Source organism: Rattus norvegicus, chromosome 16, assembly GCF_021556685.1.
Source record: "Rattus norvegicus strain SHRSP/BbbUtx chromosome 16, alternate assembly SHRSP_T2T, whole genome shotgun sequence".
Lineage (NCBI taxonomy): Eukaryota > Metazoa > Chordata > Mammalia > Rodentia > Muridae > Rattus > Rattus norvegicus.
In genome coordinates, this window is record NC_141549.1 from 83437140 (window position 1) to 83458127 (window position 20988).

Sequence of the window (20988 nt, forward strand, 5' to 3'; positions counted from 1 at the left end):
CAGCCAAGATGTAACAGAAGGAGAGGGGATAGAGCATACTGCCAATACCAGAACCCCATAATCAAGGGCCTAAAACTTGAGACAAGGTCCTTGTTATTACCAGCCCTTAATATAGACTATCTCTCTGTACACATTAGGCTCACTTCAATCAACATCACAGCCTGTCAGGTTCATATAAAGTAATTCATTCTTACATACCAAGACTTTTTACCTTTAAAACATGGCTTCTAAAGTCTAGCTTATATATTGATTATAATGTAATTTTTAAAGCAACATTGTTCAAAATCTTCAATAGCCATAAATATACTGTAACATTTATCATCCATTCAAAATCATTTACTTCAATCCAAATATGTTGTATCTAAAATCAATAAAAATAATAAATGGGCCAATCTTTCCTTAAGTAAGAACCAGCAGGAACTGGAATGCCATTATAATCCTTGTAAACTAAATTTCACAATTACCACACTACTCGGTCATCTCAAAGCTTTTGTTTGCCAAAAACCAAGAACAATAGCCAGGCCATCCTTAGGAGATCAAGTTAGGTGTGTGGTCTCTAGGAAAGATTTGTGCTCCACTCAGAAACATAGGCAGGAAGTCATAACTCTGTGTGGACTAATTAAGTGTCTGTGAATTGAGTCAGATTGTCAGACAACTGGTAGACCCCTGTTTCTATTACAGGTTTAACTACCAACAACACTCATCATCTTAGGGGATTTTAACTGACTTCGACAACTAACAGGCACATTTGAAATCAGGATCCTGTATCTAAAGTCTTTGAATTCTCAGCAAGCACACACGCACATACACATGCATGCACACATGCATGTACACGCATGCACAAATGGCAATAACAAGAAAAATGTCCTCAGCACTCAGCAAAGATTGTTATTCCAGATCTAGGAGAGAACAGACACAATCATTTCAAAAAACACTTAAATGGGAAACATCCAAATGGTAGTACAAAACACCTCAACACCTCGTAACATGTCTAAGGACTGACTCTTCACTCTGCCAAGTGAAACAAGTGAGTCAGATTCAAAGCAAAGTCCCACTGTTACGCAGGCTGTTCTCACAAAAGGCTGGCCCTCCTGTGGGCTGTCCTGTAGGAATGGTTCAGACAGAGAATCTGGTGAGAAATAAGGTTTCTTAAGAAAGCAGATTTTTGAGGAGCACAGGAATTAGCTTGGAAGTTTTGACCCCATTAAGGGGGTGTCTGAGTAACCAGGGCAAAAATGAATACATAGAGACACAGGCAATGTTGACTGAGGCATCTTCGCATGTCCACACAGCAACCTAATCCTGCCTTACAGTCCCGTTTCTCATATACCGTACGAAGCCAGCAAGCTGGATTGTGTGCTGCAGGCTCCTGCATGGTCAACCATGGGGTTCCGTGAGATCCAGGAAGAGTTCATTCACGGTTAATGCACATGAACCCTTTCTGGTTTTTGTTTTGTTTTGTTTTGTTTTCATCCCAAAAAGGCCAACTCAGCTGTTTGGTGGTTTCGCTCAGTCAGGTAGAATGTTTCTTCATCTTTCAAACACACTGAAACAAATCCCAAGGAAAAGACCCTTCCAAGTCCATGGGAAGTGCTATAATAAATCAAGGCCTTTGATTATGTGTGTACCATGAGGGACCCTCGTTAACTTTAAAGGATAACCGCCCTCTGGAGAGACTTGGTGCCCAGAGATTGACCAACCTCTAACATTCAATTATTATATTACATTAGCCAATAGCGGGAACTTGTTTTGAGCATGCACTGGATAAATTCAGGGTGTGGAAGTCATGCCAGAGCCACAGTGCCACGACAATCAGGAATGTCCTCACCCTTCCCACCCATCCCATCCTGGGCCCACATACTCCTCCCCTGAGCAATGCTGTCCTGAGATACTCCATAGCCTTCTTACTAGATGGGGGACCCTCCTAAGATTCTCCGAAGGTAGCATGGCTGTTAGGAGTCCTAGAGCAGCATGCATAGAAACAGGGACAAGACTTCTGAAGGAAAGCTGTCCTCCCCACAGTGCCCATCTTCACCCGCAGTAGCATCTTTAGAAATCATGCTCGTATGCAAACCCCCAAATTCTTAGCAGTAATTTAGTACTTGGAAATGTTAGCCATTTTCCAATTTCAGTGCTCCACATGGGAACAGGTGTGGATGTGCAGTTCCTACTCTCTTACTTGAGTTTCAAAGTAGGAGAAGCTGTAATTTTTGAAATCCTATTAGTATCCCTACATCTCTTCCCAGCACTTCCTCTGCCACAAGTCCTGCAGGGACAGCTATTCCTATTCTTGATAAGGAACATAGTTAAGTGCTGGGTTGGGCCACCTGAGTCACCTTGTGTAACCTGACTAACCCAGCTCCCGGTGGCTTGGTCCAACCCAACAAAGAGGAGGGTGAGAGCTGTTAGGTTTCCATTTTATCTCCACTCCTCAGGAGACCAGCATTCTACTCTGTAATAATAAGAGGAGGTAGCCTAAGGCCATTTCCTCACCTTTGGTAACTTAAAGCTTAGACTGTTCTTGCTGATCCGCCAACACACTGGTATCAACCTTCATTTTTGTTTCATGTACGGGTGGACGCACATGATCCTGACTTAACCCCAGCACGAGTTTGAGGTAGCTTATAAATTAATAGGTTGGAAAAGAATGGCACAGTTAGGAGAAAGGAACAGGGAGTGTTCAGTGAGGCAAAGCCATGGTTAATGTACCCAGAGAGAGGCACAGAGCACTGGGCAGTGTAGACCACGGTACACACAAACTATGGACAGGGAATGTAGGGTGCGTTCACTGTTTATCATGAAGCGAGTTGTGCATCGGCCACTTGGCACTAGATGCTAGTGTGGTGGGGGTGGGCTATGCAATGCTGTCCTGAGATACCCCATAGCCTTCTTCCTAGACCAGGGAGCTTCCTGAGCCTCTAGAGCACCATGAACTGGGTGGTCCCTTCTGATTATCCAGAGCACATTCTGAGATGTTCGGTAATCACACAGTGCTAAGGTTAACATCCAGCCGCTCAGGCTTGGGAAGGACAACACTACAGGATAAGAACCGTCCTTCCTCACGCTCCCAAATAGGAAACCGTAGTCAGGACAAGCCAAAAGCCTCCTTGGGAAGTTAATTTGGCTACTCCCAGCCACAGAGAGCTGTGGTGGCCCGTACAGGGCAGTCCGGTGAACTTGTGGGATATTATTAAGGGATATCGTTCAAACTACAGGGTGAGTCTGAAGCCTCTCAGAGGAGAAGAACCAAGGGCCTTTGGCCTTGGGCCTCAGGGCCTCTTGGCTTCACAGCTCTATCACCAGCAAGGAACCGAAGAGAAGAGTGCCCAGGTCCATGGGAGTCAACAACTCAGGCTCTATACACTAGCATGCTACAGGAATGGGGATAAACACACTTCATTCTGGGCTATATTTCTTTTTTTTTTTTTTAATTTATTTATTCTTTTATGAGTACACCATAGCTGTCTTCAGATACACCAGAAGAGGGCATCAGATCCCATTACAGATGGTTGTGAGCCACCATGTGGTTGCTGGGACTTGAACTCAGGACCTCTGGAAGAGCAGTCAGTGCTCTTAACCGCTGAGCCATTTCTCCAGCCCTCTGGGCTATATTTCTACTGGGCTGCAGACTCTTCTACTTTAATGAAAAACTGCCATCTAAGATGCAATGAGACCCTAAAGGTGAAGGAAAAAGAACACACTGAATAAAGCTATTTGGGTCCTAACACTATTGATCTATAAACTTACATTCTGGCAGTAGTTTTGAAACACTACCAATTTTGTAATAAAGCCCTCTTCGGTTTATGAAATTAAGCCTTTTGATGCATGAGAGGCTTTTCTTCTGTCTTTGGTTGGTGGGTCGGTGGGGAGAGAGCAGGAAAACAAGCATTCTGCTCACTCAACGATGGCACCGAGTGTTAAGAGACAGAGAAAGCAAATCCACACAGCTCACCGCATCTACTTTCCTCATTTAACTCGGGGCCCGTTATTCTTAGTTTATGAATCATATCATATGGCGCTCCATTTGCACAGCCTCGGTTCTTTTTTTCCAAAGGAAAAGGGTAGTAGAAATAATTGCAGTAACTGGGTGAAAGAGCTCACTTGAAGCAATCGGCCTCTCAGAGACTAAACCTTCGATCCATAATATTGAAGTGGCATCACCTGGCCCTCTGTGCCTCTACGTGTGCACTCTGTCTGTGATGCGTCCCTCCAGGACCCTTCTGTGCACAGCGCTTGCTGCAATCACCTCTGGAGCTGTACAGCCACCCAGACCCCCTCCCCCCACACCGGCATCACCGTCTCTCTTCAGTATCAGCACCGTCCTGCCCTGCGCTTTATCAGAGTCACACACGGACAGGAGGGATCGCCTGAGGTTACTGTAGCACGGCAGACCAACTCACTGGGAGATGCAGAGTGAGTTACAGCTCCATGTTCCGCAGCTGCGTAGAGGAGAAAGCCGGGAACGGGGGCTGTGCCCTTATCATCTGAAGAGGGCAGTGTCTTTTCTTCACAGCTAAGAGCCGAAGCCAATATAAAAGCTCTAAATCAAGGGTACAGCAGGACCACCATTCAGGGTGTTCTCTGTGACACCAGGAAACAGCATCCCCGCCATATGTGTATAAACCAAGTGCCCTGTCTCTGGCACCAGTCACTTCGAGTCATGCCCCTGCAGATGGGCTGTAGAAAAAGAACAAACTGACTGGTTCGTTTCCCCTTATGTCTTCGCTGTGCAATTACAAGCTGTTGAAAGCCTTTGGCTCACGAGGAATACGGTATATGTAAAATTACCGCCCTTTTCTTGTCATTTCAACAGAGATGTCTGTCCCCTCTGTCTTCTGAACTAAATTTGCAAACTGGCCATCAGTCAAGTCTGGTTTCAATAGCCCTTCAGCTCCTTGAATGGTTGATGGTGTATAGTTTAAGTTGACTGCCCTGTAGGCTGCTAAAGTCCTAGGCAATGCTGAATGTGTGTGTGTGTGTGTGTGTGTGTGTGTGTGTGTGTGTGTGTGTGTACAGTACATATATATATGTATATACATATATATATATATACATACATACATACATATATACACTATCTATCTGCATGTAAAAAAAAACAGATCTGTTCAACATATGTGAATATCGTACAATTAGGGATCCTGTTTCAAACATTAGGTTTTAATCCAAGATTCTATTCATCCCAAACACACTAAGAAATTTGCACCACATGGAGACCATGTTTAACCACAATCAGTACGCAGGGACAGAATTCTGCACAGAAGATGGTCAGTCAGAAATCTTCATCTGCCCAAAGGACTGATCAGAGAACGGGCCCTCCCAGTCTCTTCCAGACACCTTCACAGCAGAACTGGGAACTGGCCATGGTGGGAGAATTTGCAACATGGAAACTGGCAAACACTAGGGGCTCGGGCTTCCAGCTCCCCACATTGCCCTGCTGAGGAAAGCTGTTTAACTGGCTGCTCTCATTGGCAGTTAGGCGACCTCTGAGACAAACGCTCAGGCGTCTCAGGAATACCATCGTGAGTTGGCGAAGAAGCAAGAATCAGAGCCGCACACGTGAAGATCCTTAAGCTCTTTCTAGTCAACGTCCATGAAGAACAGGTTCACTGTCACCTTTCTGGGACTTGGGAGGGAAACTTAGCTCAAAGTCAAATCTCCCAGCATGCTTAGACTGTGTACAGCCTGTCACTTTGTTGTTGTCGTCAAGGCCTGTGGGGAACGAATGTCTTTGCCATTCTGCCAGATGAATTTGTTCCCAAAATGTCTTCATTCCTGGTGGCAGAACAGGCTGTCTGCTGAAGGACACAGACAGACAACCTGAGGTAGCCAATCCCAGAGGGAGGGGAGAGCCTGCTGATGGTGCTCCCATGCTCCGCTATTCCACAACCTGTGTGATCAGGCTGGACCAAACTGCTGACCAACAAGATCAGAACCCAGATGTAAAAGCCAAATAGCTGCCAACAGTTGCAGGGTCTGTCTGTCTGTCTGCCTCACTGAGAGGGAAATGCATGCAATGAGTTGCCACTAATACCTTCTCTAATCTTCTCCATATGTAACCCACACACAACTCTTACAAAGCAGGGAGAGCAGGAGAAAATTCAATAGTTTATACCATGTGCTACATTTTATATAGGAACCAAAGTCGCCACGGCCCAGAGGGTAACGGTGTAAAGTGTTCGAGCAATTCAAGAGATAAGCATGTCTTAGTGGGGTGAGCCTGGGCTACCTATAACCCTTCAAAGACGGGCTAGCTTTTATCTTGGAGATCACCAGCTACAATCAAAGGATGTAGGTGAGGACGTTGCTGTTCAGAAAAGTTTCCAAATTCACCCTGCAGTCAACTAGGACCCCTCACTTTGAATAGAGGCACACAGGAACCAACCCTCAGACAAGGGTATGTGACGAGGGTTCTATCCCAAAAGCTGAGGCCAGTGACACATCCAGCTAGTGACCCCTTTGCCAAAACAACTTTCAGGGTGGAAAAGAGTCAACTGCACTGTTTGGGCAGAAATTTCTATCAAAAGGTGGCTCGACTCAAGCTACAGACAGCACCTGGAATTCTAGGTGTCAACAGGGATGCCCCCCGACCTCCTGGGTCGGTTGCCAGAGTCCAGCGCTCACAGCTGTTGGCTGGGTTGATAAGGTGCACAGGTCTCAACCTACAGGCAAGAAATGGGTCACAGTATTAAAAGTCACTGACATTGGAAAAGGAAATTGTCTGAAAGTAAAAACCGAATTCAACCCAGAACCATGACCACACTGGGAACTACCACCAAACCGCACCTCAGAAAAGATACCCTGCGTTCCCCTGTGCTCCAAAAAGCCTCTGCGCCCATGGTTTTCCTTCGAAAAACAACAGAGGCAGAAGCTCATGTTCAGCTCGTGCCTTCGTTCTTTTATGAGCAAATTCCAAAACAAGGTAGGTAGTAGAGAGAAAAGCAAATGAATCCATCAATCCACGTTTTTAACTCATTCGCCAAAGTGATCACCTGCAATTACATTAGGGCAAAACAATTATAGATCTTATTCCGTAACCAGCCATGTTTAATTCGGAAAGACTGGGTTCAGTGAAGGTGGCCTTCCTGGGTCCAGGCGCCAAGAAGCAACACTCTTAGGAAATGAAAACAAATTATCTTCAGATGGCAACGTCTCCCAAACTCACTCGAAGCTTTGCTTACAGCAAAGTGTCTCAAAATACCCAAAATTCATTTTAGTCCGGAAAGTCCACTGGTGACTTCACGTGCCAGGGCTGAGCTTGCTCTCCTTGCTGGGATGGTATGAAGTGGTCCCCACTCCTCACACATTGCTGTCCCTCTTCACAGTGTGGGCCCAGCATCTTCACCGCTAAGCAAGACTGTCAGGAAGCACAGGCTTAAACAGGATTCAACTGTGCTACATGTGCGTTTCTCTATAAATACAGTAAACGAGAAACAGCTACGCTTCAATAAAAAGACACCCCTTCGAAAGGATGACATCGGTAATAGAATAGATCCACATTTCTTACTCCAGAGATGTAAATGTATTCCCCCCAACCCTTGGTGTTTATGTCGGGAGATGCGGCATAAGCCCTTCGGCCCTCGGTGACCATCCCTGTTTATATGCATAATGTGGCAACAGAAATGTCACCAGAGCAAGCGCCAGCGTGTCATCCCAGAGGACAATCTGAAAACCTCCGCGTCATACCCAATGGAAATACCCTGGCACATGCGCCGGCCTTTGAGGAGACCGTTGACTTTAGGGATCCGCAGGCTCTGCAGAGCCCTTCGCAAGCAGCAGCTGCCTCCACTGTCCGTGCCTCGCATTCTCAGACTTTCGTTTTGATGAAAATAACGTCAGTGAGAGGCTGTCTGCATCGAACAACTGAGACCTACAGATCTACAGAAAACACACCTCACATTCTCTCCCTCTTTGATGTGAAACCAAGTTCCAAAATGGCTTTCAGACCTTCTTTCTCTCCACCACTAGAAGCAGTGCAGAGCCCTTCTGCTCTGCCCACAGCACCCACTCATGAGGCGAAACTGCAGGAACACACGAGTATGCACCACAGTATCCCATTCTGACTCGCCCAGATCCTGGGGAACGGGCGCGTGGGGAGCTCCCACCCTGATGGCCAACGGACACCAAACACCCGAGACCGCCAAAACCAACGGCTGTGTCTAGCAAGTACGCATAACAAGCAAACAAAACAGCTTTGGAGGTGATGTATTCAACTTGACTTTTAAAAATGGTGGTCAATTTTCCTTAAAAATCCAAGACTGAAATCATGTGAATTCATTTCATACATGGACTCAGCTTGTAACTCAACAGACAACGGAGTATCCCATCTTTTTTGTTAGCAAAAAATAAAATCACAGAGAAAGGGGGAGGGGGGAAGGGGAGGGGGAGGCGAAGGGGAGGGGGAGAGGAGAGGGAGGGGAGGGGGAGGTGAAGGGGAGGGGGAGAGGAGAGGGAGGGGAGGGGGAGGGGGAGGGGGAGGAGGAGAGGAAGGGCAGGGGAAGGGCAGGGGAGGGGGAGGAGGGGGAGGGGGAGGAGGAGAAGAAGGGGAGGGGATGGGGAGGGGAAGGGGGAGAGGAGAGGGAGGGGGAAGGGGGGGAGAGAACTGCAAAAAGCTGCAAAACACCTAACTCCATCATCACATTTGGTCACTGACACACAACCCACGGTCTCAGATCGGGAAGAGTCCTCCTACCTGTGTTCCTGTCTGGTAAGATGCAGCAATGCTTCTGCAGAATGCCGGGCAGAACCTGTTTTCAAAACACATAAATAAAGGGTACTCGGTTATTATTCAAGCTGAGGTAAAGCACTTCATTAACTGCTGTGAGGGATTTTCTAATAAGATCATCCAGTATGGCACAAAAGTCGTGGCGCCCAAGATGGACTCAATAATCAACCCGTATGCAAAGCGCTGATAATGTGCATCTTTCATCAAGAAGGCTAATCAAGTAAGTGTGCTGATTGTGTATGGTTCTCCTGGGATGTGGCTGCCACTGGGTAATGCACACCCTAATGGGCCCTGAGAGATCTGGAACATGGCCCTGGGGGCACTGCTGTGTGCAGGGAAATGGGCACACCAATTTTCCTGGTGGCTTTTAAAATATTAGGTGTCATTAGAGTGCGACAGTGGAGCCTTGTGGGACGCTCTGCTGGGTCTCCATTGAGGACCTAACCTCGGCTGCTGTCATCCCTCGTCAGGAAGGTTTGTGGGGAACTTTAAAACAAAGAGCTCTGTTTAGAGTCTAAGCTTGGTGGCAAAAGGTGAAGGAAGTGTCTCATTTGATTTGAGAAAGAAAACAATAGAAAATGGTTTTGTCAAGGAAATTGTACAATGTAAGGCTTCTGCAAAGCACAGGCTGGAACGAGTCTGCAGCTGGAGATTCTCGGCAGATTTGTGACCATGTTTCCTAAGCTACTCAGAGAAAAGCTGAACTCTTACAAGCTCCACAAGACCAGTCATGATGGCCCTCCGCCAGCAGTGGCAGCTGTCCAGAGATTTCAGCCAGGTAGTGTGACGTTAGAGCAATGGATTCCATACAACTGACAGACATGTCCCAGGAAAACTCCAAGAGCATAACACCCACCCTTGGACTTGGAGGACTTTCACTCTGCCTTCGCCAGCCTTACTTCCTCCAGTCACTTGGAATACCTTGTGTGCGGTAAAGAATGCCTTTTATTCTAAATATAATCGGCTCTACAGAATAGCATAAATAATTTCTGACTCTGGATAAAAATCTACTTACACACAAAAAAATCAAATTAAATAAAGCAATTAGCAAGTCTGTATCTAGTAAATGCAATAGAAAATGTGGGATCTGATTTTTGCCCAGTTAACTGCTGCATTGGGACACAAACCATAGCTTGTGAAAACCTCAGCCGACTAATCTTCAAGAGCATGGCAAGAACTACAGTGTCAGCTCTGGCCTATGATCCAGATTTTATGGTGCTGATGGTCTCTGTCAACCAAGACTGTCCCCTGGGCTTATTTCTGACTCCTCAAGAGCAGCCCTGAGCCTTCAAGGCTGGGAATTCAAGAACACACAGTTCCAATGGGTCATTCTCTGTTGAGTATGTCCCTTCCAAGTAGGAAACTGACTCTAAACCCAGTAGTTTCACTGGTGAGGTCTCTCCACAGTTGGCTCTGTCTCTCTGAGTCTGTAACATCCAAGTTACCACAATGTCACCCTTCTCCTGGGTCTTGACCTGAGAGACCTGTGCTTAAGCCAGGCCCTAAGGACCACGGCGTATATAGAAATGTCTAACCTGAGGACCACTAAGTTGAGGAATAGTCATGTCAGTTCACTGACGTGTGACCTTAGAATCTGATCAATGATTCCTGGGGCAGCCACTCTAAGCCAAGGTCTCTGGGTCGAGCCAAGTAGACGCCTGTCTCTGGAGCACTGACAACTTCACACTCAAGCTTCCTGCTTCACCTCAGAGCTTTCCCAAGTTGCGGCTACTACCCGCAAAGAGACACCATCAGAATCCAGGGATCTCACTTTTGATCCCTTGGAAGCGACACTCCCTCCATGACACCACCTCAATTTTTTTTTTTAACATGCCAAGTAGCCTTCATTTGACCGCAGACATGGAAATAATAGGAGCCTGAAGGAGTCATAAACAGTCCATGGTGGAATTCACCTTGACTTTCCCAAAGGCAGACGATTTGTGTTCAAAAATGGCGCCTATATCTAATCTTGACAGTCTCCTCCCAGCCTCCATCCTGGGCAAGACACCTGCACTAAATCTTGGATACAGCCGCAGAATCTCAAATGCCAGGCACACACCACTTCCTCGCAGCCAGCTTAAGGGAACATCCAGGCAGGACGGTAATGGGTTTATTTCCTTCTCTCTGAAGGATTTACAGAAGGCAGCAGAGGAGAAGGAAATTATCTTGCCTGCCCAAAGGCACTTTAAAAGTTCAATCCTGCTCAACCTGTCTATTCTTTGAGAGCCTTTAACTGTTGACGATAATTGGAGACATCATGCTCTGCTGTCCAAAGTCAGGAGAGAGGAACAACAAACTCAAAGACCTCCAGAATCCCCAGCAGCCCTACCCAAGGTCTCATCATTCCACATTCTGAGGAGACCCCTATTGATATCTATGCAGTGTATGTTCTGACTCTTCTGACTAGAGGTCTGCTTCCTAAATAAGAACTCCAACATCTTTTTATCTGAATTTCTACTTTCTCTCTAGGTACCACTTTCTTAGATCAAAGACGAAAACATAACCCCACAGGGAGACTGACACGTCTGCAATATTGTCTGGAGAAGATTTAGATCCCATGTGTCTGGTCACTCTGGCTGCATCGCACATACTCTAGGTTACACTGGTCATGGACTAGTGTTTAACAGTATAGACCTGAAAACATCTTTACTATTGGGTGGTGATGCCAAGGCCCAGGGAAGACTCAGAGTTCTGATCACAGAGAACTGTGACTAATTCACATGTGACTAAATCCTCTGCCTGTCCCTGGACGCTGACATCTTTAGGGACAGTTGTCCCTAGAGGGTTGGAGGTCAGTGGTCCTCTGACCCTCCCATCACTTCTGAGCTTGAAGGGCTTCTAGAGTAGGGAGCACAGCAGCTCAACTGTTTGAAGTCCATGTGATCTGGGAAAATGCTACTATATAGAGTATCAGTCTCTCAAAGCAGATGTGATAGGTGCCTCGTATGGGTGGCTTAGAACATTTAAATATCCCATCACATGGTCTGCAGGCCTGAAATCTAAGACCAAGGTATAGAGTTATGCACCACTTAAAGGCTCCAAGAATGCCATGTATGCCTCTCTATTCTTATGGCTCCTGGCACTCTGGGCTTCTATCCCTCCAACCTCCATTGTATTGGCATGGCCTTTCCCTCTCTCTCCACATGCTCTTCTCTCCACAGGCAGTGGTACTATAGCAAAGTACTATCCTCACGTGTGCACTAATATGGCCTCATATTCATACTTCTCATGGTCTTCCCTCCATACATACACAACTCATATACATGGTCTTCCTGCCATACATGCATGTCCACCCCCACCTGATCTTCCCTCCATACATGTGTGCCCACCCCCAAATGGTCTTTCTTCTCTATGTGTGTGTCCACACCCTTGTGGTCTTGGCTTCACATGCATGCCAACCAAACCATCTTCTCCTGCATGTGCCCGCATGTCCTTTCTACAAATAGTCCAATTCAATTAGAGCCTACCCTCATGGCTTCATGTACCTTTGTTAAGTCTTCTAGGATCCTGTATCTGAATTGAGGCATATTATGAGTTTCTTAGGGGGAGATAATTTAACCCATAATGTGGTAAACTGCAAAGTTAGGGAGCTCTCCACAATGTGCTAAAACACAGCAAGTAGGAAGTTCCAGTGAGGAATCCTGGTGTCATCAATATCATTTATTGGCAAGTCATGGAGTTTTCTGTGCTTAAGTTTGCCACAAGATAATAAACCCAGGGCTTCTTCAAAATATGGCCTGGACTGCCCTGGCTACCAGGAGTCTGTTTTCTCACCATGATAGCATTATCAATACAACCTCCCCCCCTCCCTTGATCTCTCAACCCAACCTCCATGTTTTTGTATGCTCTCCCTCTGTAGTACCTTTGGGATGGCAACTCGCTCATGCTCATAGACAAATGAATGAGAATCTGGAGAATGAGAATAGTCTACCCTTCTCCTGTGTCTGCCTCCAGAAAACTCTTGTGTTCTTGGATCTGCCCTCCCCGCTCCTTCTAAGCCATTTCACCCTGCAATTGCTACTTTGAGTTCATATTTTGCTTAAAGCTGCCCCACCCATGCTGAGTCCTCAGAGAAAACCTAATGAATGGGTATCTGGTTGTTTAGGGACTCAGCGGTCAGTTGTATTGGGTCAGTGTTGATTAGAGCCTGAGAGAAGACAGTGGTCAGAGAACGAGGCACAAGCCTTTGTAGACCACTACAATGTCTTATGGCCAGGTATAAGATCTTGGTCTGCATGCTGGAACCAGGACATTTCTGACAGTCTACTTGTCCACAAATCCTCCACTTCTCATCCAAGTAACTGCACGGGTATTTGAGTTCCCTGGCTGACTATCACAAGAACATCTGCAATGGAGATAACCCCCCCCCCACCTCCTTCCTTCCTCCACTCCTCTAGCCAGCTCTTCCTGTCAAGCTCTTGAGGCTTCCTGTCAAGCTCTTCCTGGAGGCTCTCAAGGATTCTGGCAGCCTAACTACAAACTGAGCCACAGGACTTAGCAAAACACTTGGTTGGAATCTGTTTCCCTGGGAACATGGTGCCGGAATATTAAGGGCATGATATATGCGTGATGCTTCAAACCACTCTGGCCCCAGTTAGATATTCCCATTTTAAAAGAAGTTACCATGTGAGGATGATCAGCCTCAGTAAGAGTTGGGGTCCTTTGTTAGACCCCATTCCAAACATCTAAACATCTGCTGTCTGGGTGTTCTCTTTCCCAAGCCCCCTGGAGTACCTTGCCAAGGTTCTGAATCTACATCTCAATGACAGATAACCTAATATTCAGTCCCCTTGGAGGCTGCTGCTCCCTTGTTCCCCCTCACACCAGGGTCTATTCTCTTTCAAAAGTTAGCACCTCTGTGCTTACTCCACTTCTCAGTGGAGACACAGTCCTCTTCCTAGCTAAACAGAAGCTATGCGCTCACTCTGAAGTGAGCTGGAGTGTGCCAGGTGAGGAACTGTCACCCTGCAATCTAAGCCTGTGGGCCTGATGCGCCCGCACTCTGGATCTACCCGAGCCATGTTGGAGGCTCACACCCTCTAATTCTCAGAAACTCTAGTATTTCTTTTCTGTTTCTTTTCCTGGAAATTCCATTATTTGGGCGCAGGGTTGAGTGGGCCTAATCACCAAGTTTGCCTCTCTACTTTCTCGTTTTATACTTGTAATAGCCTCCCTGCTATGTATGCCATCCCCCCAGCTCACTCCTCCAGTCTGGCCACCCCCTGTTATTTCTCCGAGACTTTCCTTTCCATACATGTTACTTTCACCAGCTTCACCTTGGCTCTGGACACAGCACAAGCTCTCCCCTCCCTGAGGACTGAAATATGGATGGCCCCTCTACTTTTGTCATAGTTCTATTCTTGGTGACATTGTGGCTGCAAATCTACCATCTGCACGTGGTCAATGGTCATCTACCTTACTTAATATCAAGGCCCCGTGTGCTAGTCTCTGATCCCCTACGTTGTTAATATGGGATCAGGCCAACATCATACATTCCCAGTCTGGAATGAATGAGAGACCAGGAGCCAGGTACCTGTGTGACCTGAATATTCTCAAGACTGCTAGGCCCACCAGAGATGGGGGAAGCAGTAGCTGCCATCTGTCCCTCTGAGGTACAGAGTGAACCTCAAAGGTGAAGGGTGGCAGGTGAAAAGTGAAACGTAGCCTTGGGGCCTTTGGGAGATCCAGTGTACATGGTATTTTGTCCTGCTCTTTAACCTCTTAAAACACCAGTATGAACTCCAAGTATGAACTCTTAGGAAGTATTCATCTTTGCCGTCCCCGGCCCTCTCTCAGACTTGATGCCCTTCCTTCAGGAGCAGCAGGATGCTGGACCCAGTGAGCCGCTATACTTGGGCATCTCTGCCAGTCTATGTTTTTACAGTTTGTACAGAGATACTAAGCACCATGCTGTTAAAAACTTGAAGTCACCTTATATAGTTTAGCATGCTTCCTAAAAGACACAGACACCAGAAATACAGACACAATTTTTTAAGAGTGTCAACAATGTTAATATTCAGTTAACTTTTCCCAACCAACTGCACTGTGAGGAAACAGCCTTAGGCTTCTTCTAGAAAACAGGGCATCCCATGTTGCTCATGAAAGGAGACTCAGCAGCATCCAGTTTCTAGTCTCTGGAAATGCCAGTCTCCAGGTGTGCTGAACCATCCTGTATCCCTGCCTTCCTCTTCTGGTGCTGACACTGATGAGTAGAGACTCATCCGTAGACCTGCCATCAGCAGGACAGGTCAGATGCTCACCTGGAGACTTCCCTGTGCATCTCCACATGTCTCCTCATGCTCAGCACAAGATGGTCAAAGGTCCTTACCTTTGACATTGTAAGCACTTATATGTGCACCAGAATCATTTACAGAATTGCAGCCTCTGAGTACTGTGGGTACTGAGGGCGGGCTGCCTGGGTAACATCCAGATCCATCACTTATAAGAATGCCAACTGATTTGAGGCTCTGCCTTGGTGCCCAGCTCAGGGTGAGAACACTCTTTCAAAGCAGACTAAGGGGATATGAAGGCTGGAATGAAAACTGTCAGCTGGGGAGGCGGTGTGTCTCAGTGTTAGGTATTTGCCTTCTATTCCATGCTTCTCATGCAGGGGGTCATGAGGAGCAATGCGCCACAGCCTGGATCACAAAGAAGGGCCTGATAATGGACAAGTCACCATCAGCATCCTCATCTGTATCATCTGTGAAAACGGGACCACTTCAGGGACTAAACAGCTTGAGTCAGTAGAGAGGGTAGTCTACCATGAAGAATTCAAACCTCAGCCTGGACCAGTGCTACCTACACATACACCAATCGTATGCAAAGCATCCTGGTCCCGACTGGGGCCAGGAGCTGAATTTCACATTCCCTGGTGACGCTACAGCAAGGATCCAGGAAATGGTTTAAGAACCACAGAAGCCTCATATGGCTGCCAGCAACATCTGCCCATCGACATCGGTCCATTGACATCTGTCCATCAACATCTCATGCACCAGTTGTCCCATTAGAGTTCATGCAATAGAAACACCAGGACAAGCTAACAGAGGACAGAAAAGCCATGCACAGAGAAATTGATCTCTATGTGCTTCTGTGACACAAGGAAAGATGGAGGACCTCTCAGAGGAGTTAGAGATAATAGTATTTCTAGAGCAGATTGCAGTGACCATCCTTTGCTTAGGTGTACATGATATCCCAAAGGGCGTGGGTAATGTGGACAACTGGAAATTTACATCCAGACCTATAGCCCCGGTCAGGACCCTCAGGCAGCACTGGTACCAACCCCTCTGCACATGGACAATGTAGCACTGCATCCTCAGTCCTGGACAAGTAAGTCATGCTAACTTGGTCCTGTCAGGTTCTAATCACCTCTGCTTTGTACACATGCATGCTATAAATAAAAGGAGCCCTAAGAATATCTAGGAAACTAGGAGGAGGAATCAACATGTATAGGTTTGGGCATAGAACCCAAAGATGCAAACACACATGAACACCGTCAAGCTGCATACCGAGCAAGGCCACCCTCCACCAGCGCCAGCACTCCCACAGTGAGCACAGCTGGACTTCACCTGCCCCATCCCTCCCCGAACACAAGCAAGAGTCAGGAAATGTTCCCTATAATCATTTCAAGCAGAACACCTTCTACAAACACAAGCTTTCCAGCTAAAACTCCCACTCTACTGCCGGCGAGCCCCACTCGCTAACAAGTGACTCCCATGAGTCCTTGGAGGCCTCACAGTTAATGGGGGCATTCGAGGATCACTGGATAATACAAGAAAGCTTCCACTGGAAGAAAATCTAAAACTACACTGGCCAAACAGAATTTCTGTAAGAAATAAGACCTACAAAAAACAGTTACTATCAACTGTTTCAGAATTCTAGAGATCATGCAGATGATTTTTTTTACAGTTTTGTTAGATTTTTTGTTTTGTTTTGTTTTGTTTTCTGTTGTTACTTTTCAGACAGGGCTTCACAATGTAGCCCAAAATAACCTGGAACTCACGATTCTCCTGCATCAAATCCTACAGGGGCTAAAACAAGAGCAAGGCTCCATACCTAGCAACACTAGATATTTGTGTCTTACTAGAAAGTAGGATGTTAACACTCACGGAAGCAAAACTCAAAGAACAAGGAAGGCAACTTTAGGAGTAAGAATGACCAGGAGGCAGGCTCCAAACACACCCACAGCCTAGAACATAGACGTCTAGGAGCAAAGGAACAGAGGAGCAGTGTTCTGGAAGGTAAGAAGGGACATCTCCCCATATGGGATACCCATGAAAGAAGACCGCATTGGACACTTGAGGTGAGAGCCAGGGCTTCCTAGAATGACCTGCCTCTGATGTCAGAAGGCTGGTGGAGAACACCCTGCACCATTGTATGGGGAAAATAGAGAAAAAGGAAGCCTGGGACAAAAGGACTGACCATTATCAGAAAAGTGGTGAGAAAAGTCATGCAGAACAAAGGCAGCCTCGAAGAGAAGAGGAAATCCTTTAAACACTGGCTTATCCAAACACAAGCTGGGTTGGCTATGGGGTGGAATCAAATCCCCAAACAATGGAGGGACATGCCTAAGAGCATACCGCCAGTCTCTTAGGACAGCCAAGGCTTACAGTATGCATATGTGTGAACCAGACACAGTTAAAACATGAAGCAGGCAAGTCCCCACAGTGACTTATGGATCTGAAGCTGTAGTACCATGTGTCCTTCAGAACCAGAAACATTGAGCCTTAGAACGGAGGACTTCGGATGTTTTCAGAAGGTCCTGCTGCAACCTGAGTCTGCCAGGAAGTCAGGATTTCCTGCTTGAAACACATGATCAGCAAATCCTGAAGAGTGCTTTGAAAGACACTGCGATATAGCCTGGGTCAGGGCCTGAAGTATGTTTAAGAACCTCCAGTTCGGGACTAGAGAGATGGCTCAGCGGTTAAGAGCACTGACTGCGGGGTTGGGGATTTAGCTCAGTGGTAGAGCGCTTGCCTAGGAAGCACAAGGCCCTGGGTTCGGTCCCCAGCTCCGAAAAAAAGAACCAAAAAATAAAAAATAAAAAAAAAAAGCACTGACTGCTCTTCCTGAGGTCCTGAGTTCAAATCCCAGCAACCACATGGTGGCTCCCAACCATCTGTAATGGGATCCAATGTCCTCTTCTGGTGTGTCTGAAGATGGCGACAGTGTACCCATATACATAAAATAAATAAATCTTAAAAAAAAAAAAAAGAAAAAAAAGAAAAAAAAAGAACCTCCAGTTCGGCTATGGTGTGTGTCTATGACAGGGCCTAGGGTCTGCTCCATGCATCCTCCTTCTACATGAATCTCTTGAATGCATGCTGGGCTGAGCAGAAGACTCCTGTCATAAATGTAACAGAGCCTGAGTAAATGCTTTACACAGTCCCTGGCTCGCCCCCTTCTCAGTGGTTACATCAGGGTCAAGTACTGCTATAGTATCTTTCACCCCTACACATAGCAGAGACTCTGTTCTGAGAGCACAAAAGAAAACAACCACAATTTAGAATCTTCTACCAACGACCTGCTTTTTTGTTTTGTTTTCTTGTTGTTTTTTTACTTTTTGAGACAGGATTTCTCTGTGTAGCCCTGGCTGTCCTGGAACTTGCTCCACAGACTTGGCTGGCCTCCAACTCACAGAGATCTGCCTACCTCAGCCTCCTCAGACTGGGATCAAAGGCGTGCACCACCACTGCCTGGCTCACTACCAAAGATGAAGGGCAACCTCATTGTCCAAACATCTCACAATGTTAACATAGGATGTCATACAGGTGAGGGCGGGCACAGGATAGAGCGAGGCCTGTCATTGGATGAGAAGGAAGGATGGGCGGGAGAAAAGTTTGAGGAAGAGGAGGAGACTGGAATGGTAAGGACGGCAGACTGGTGGGGACTGGAGGAGAAGCGGCCGAGAGAGAACATGGGGGCAGACATGTTCCACTCTGTGTATTTATACAGGTTGTTATGAATGTTCTTAAGGGATGGATATGTACAGGGCTTTGTATGTTGAGGTGGGCAATTACATCGTATCAACTGGATCAACGGTTATTGTGTTGTGTGTTCTTTCTTGTGGAGAATTGAGTTGGGAGAGCGTGTGTCGGCAGAGACACTGGGCCGCCATGGAATTGGGATGTGTGCTTTTACTGACAGTTCTAGTTAAACATTTCAAAGGTCTAAAACCATGTTGAACAATAAAAGACAGATCAACCAACCAATAAAATCAAATATAATCAATAAAAGTCAACAATCAATAAAGAAGAGAGTTGAACATCAACTGATGAGACAGAGTTAACTATCCTAGTTTCTCTGACATTCAAAAGATTCCCTTCATTGCAATGAACCACACATCTCAGGGTGTATTAGCAAAGACAACACATGGTCCCCTCCTATTCCAGAGAAACTAGCATGGAAACTGATCCCACTCCCGTGCCCAGGCAGACTTGTAGAATGTGCACACAGATCATAGGTGCTATGGTTTGGAGATGACCTCTTCCCCCATGGTCTCCGGTGTTTGAACACAAGATTCCTCCTTGCTGCTGTTGTTTAAGACCTTCTGAGACCTTCCAAGGTGGAGCTCAGCTGGAGGAAGTGAGTCAATGGTGCCTAACTCATCTCTGTTCCTGCTCCTGGCCCTGTGCCTGTCCCTGCCCCTGGCCCCACTGCCTTTACTTTTTCCAAATGTGAACAAGTAACCCTTCCCTCTTGCCTCCATGGCCCCAAGCCATTCCCACCTATATACTTTCTCTGTCACAATGGACTGTACCCTCAGACTATCAGCAAAAATAAATCTTCCTCTTTTAAGATGTTTCTTGTCAGATGTTTGGTAACAGTGGGTAGAAAAGTGACCGACAGGTCTGCCTGGGCACTGGAGGAAATCACAGAATGCGATCAGTGCTGACAAGGTTGGATGGAGGTTGAAAGAGCTGCCGGTCTTGCAGAATGGATGCCCACGTGTGTTTCTAGGTGCCCACGCTAGTTTCTCTGGAATGGGAGGACACCGTGTGTTGTCTTTTACAGAGGCCAACAGAAACGCTGGTTAAGTGGTGTAAAAGTAGTTCTGCATAGAGGTACACCTCCGTCTACCACTGCCCATGATCACATGGTCAGAATGTCAGCACAGCGGGGCAAACCAGACTCTGTCCACTATTACAGGAAAGGGACAATGAGGTGTCCATGACTTCCGACAGCCACAAGAGCCTCTTCCACACTCTCACTTCATAGAACCCTTTCACCTATCGCAGAAGTGGCACTCACATCTTCAAAGAAGCAGGATTCACAGAATCCAAGGCGATGGGTCTCTCTAAGGTACCAGGTCAGAATGTTTAATTCTGCCTCTAAAAAAGAAGTGATTTTCAAGCCAACTATGTGTCCTGGGAGTAGGGTAATGTCTTCTACCATAACTGTGTGCTACTATGACACAAAAAGGGACTGGCCTCACAGATCTTTAATGCAGGCATTCAGGGACCCACCATCCCATACCTCCCATGAAGAACTTGCTGTCAGGAAAGCATGAGCTCAGAGGCCTTGAGGATGCAAGGGAAAAAAGGCTTCAGGCTCACTTTCTGGTCAGAAGTATCTTCTTTCCCCAGCAATATTAATCCCCTCTCAGCCCTGGACCTCTCCCTCCAAGGATACCACTCACCCCTGGATACTCCCCATACACAGAGGCACAACTCTGACATATATCCTGCAATTAGGAATACAATCCCACAGGTTTTCCCAGAAACACTTCAAAACACACCCACAACCCTGCTACCCTGGGATCAAGATTGGCAGCTTCCAGCCAATCAGAATACCCTGGTCATCCACCAATGAGCCAGCAAAACCCAATGACCTCATCCATAGAAGAAGCGCAGCTGGGTCTCAGCAAAGAAATCAGAGACTCAGCTGGACCCTGGTGGGTCAAAAAGCCAGGTATTTCCCAAAGGACAGACAGGAGGAGTCATCTCTGATTGGTGTCACACTACTGTCCCCTGATGGACTAGTAGTGTACTCCTCTGGGTGTGGCTAACACAAAGCCCTGGCTTAAGAGACTTTGGACCTGTGTACTATCCAGCGCCTTTAGGCACAGTGCATCCTGCCTCACATGCAGCCTCCAGCCTAGAATACTGCCCCATGAAAAAGCCATTCTGCCTTCAACAGTCAGATCCAGGACACTTTTTGCATACCTGTCCTCTGCCTATGTGGACACTACACTGCAAGAACTTCCACAGTCAACCTGCTTACTGTCATTGTCTAAGAACTATCGTTGTCCCCATTACAGATGGGAA

At 46.7% G+C, this 20988-nt stretch overlaps 2 protein-coding genes across 1 annotated transcript in view; one reads left to right on the plus strand and one right to left on the minus strand.

Moving 5' to 3' along the window:
- The window catches only part of Erich1 (glutamate-rich 1), a gene marked incomplete at its 5' end in the record, with an annotated part of 52793804 nt that overhangs the window by 52566580 nt on the left and 206236 nt on the right, over window positions 1-20988 (plus strand).
- The window catches only part of Dlgap2 (DLG associated protein 2), a 710212-nt gene that overhangs the window by 552140 nt on the left and 137084 nt on the right, over window positions 1-20988 (minus strand). Inside the window, 1 exon segment of the mRNA NM_053901.2 lies at window positions 8693-8747. Within this exon segment, the coding sequence (NP_446353.3) occupies window positions 8693-8747 (55 nt within the window).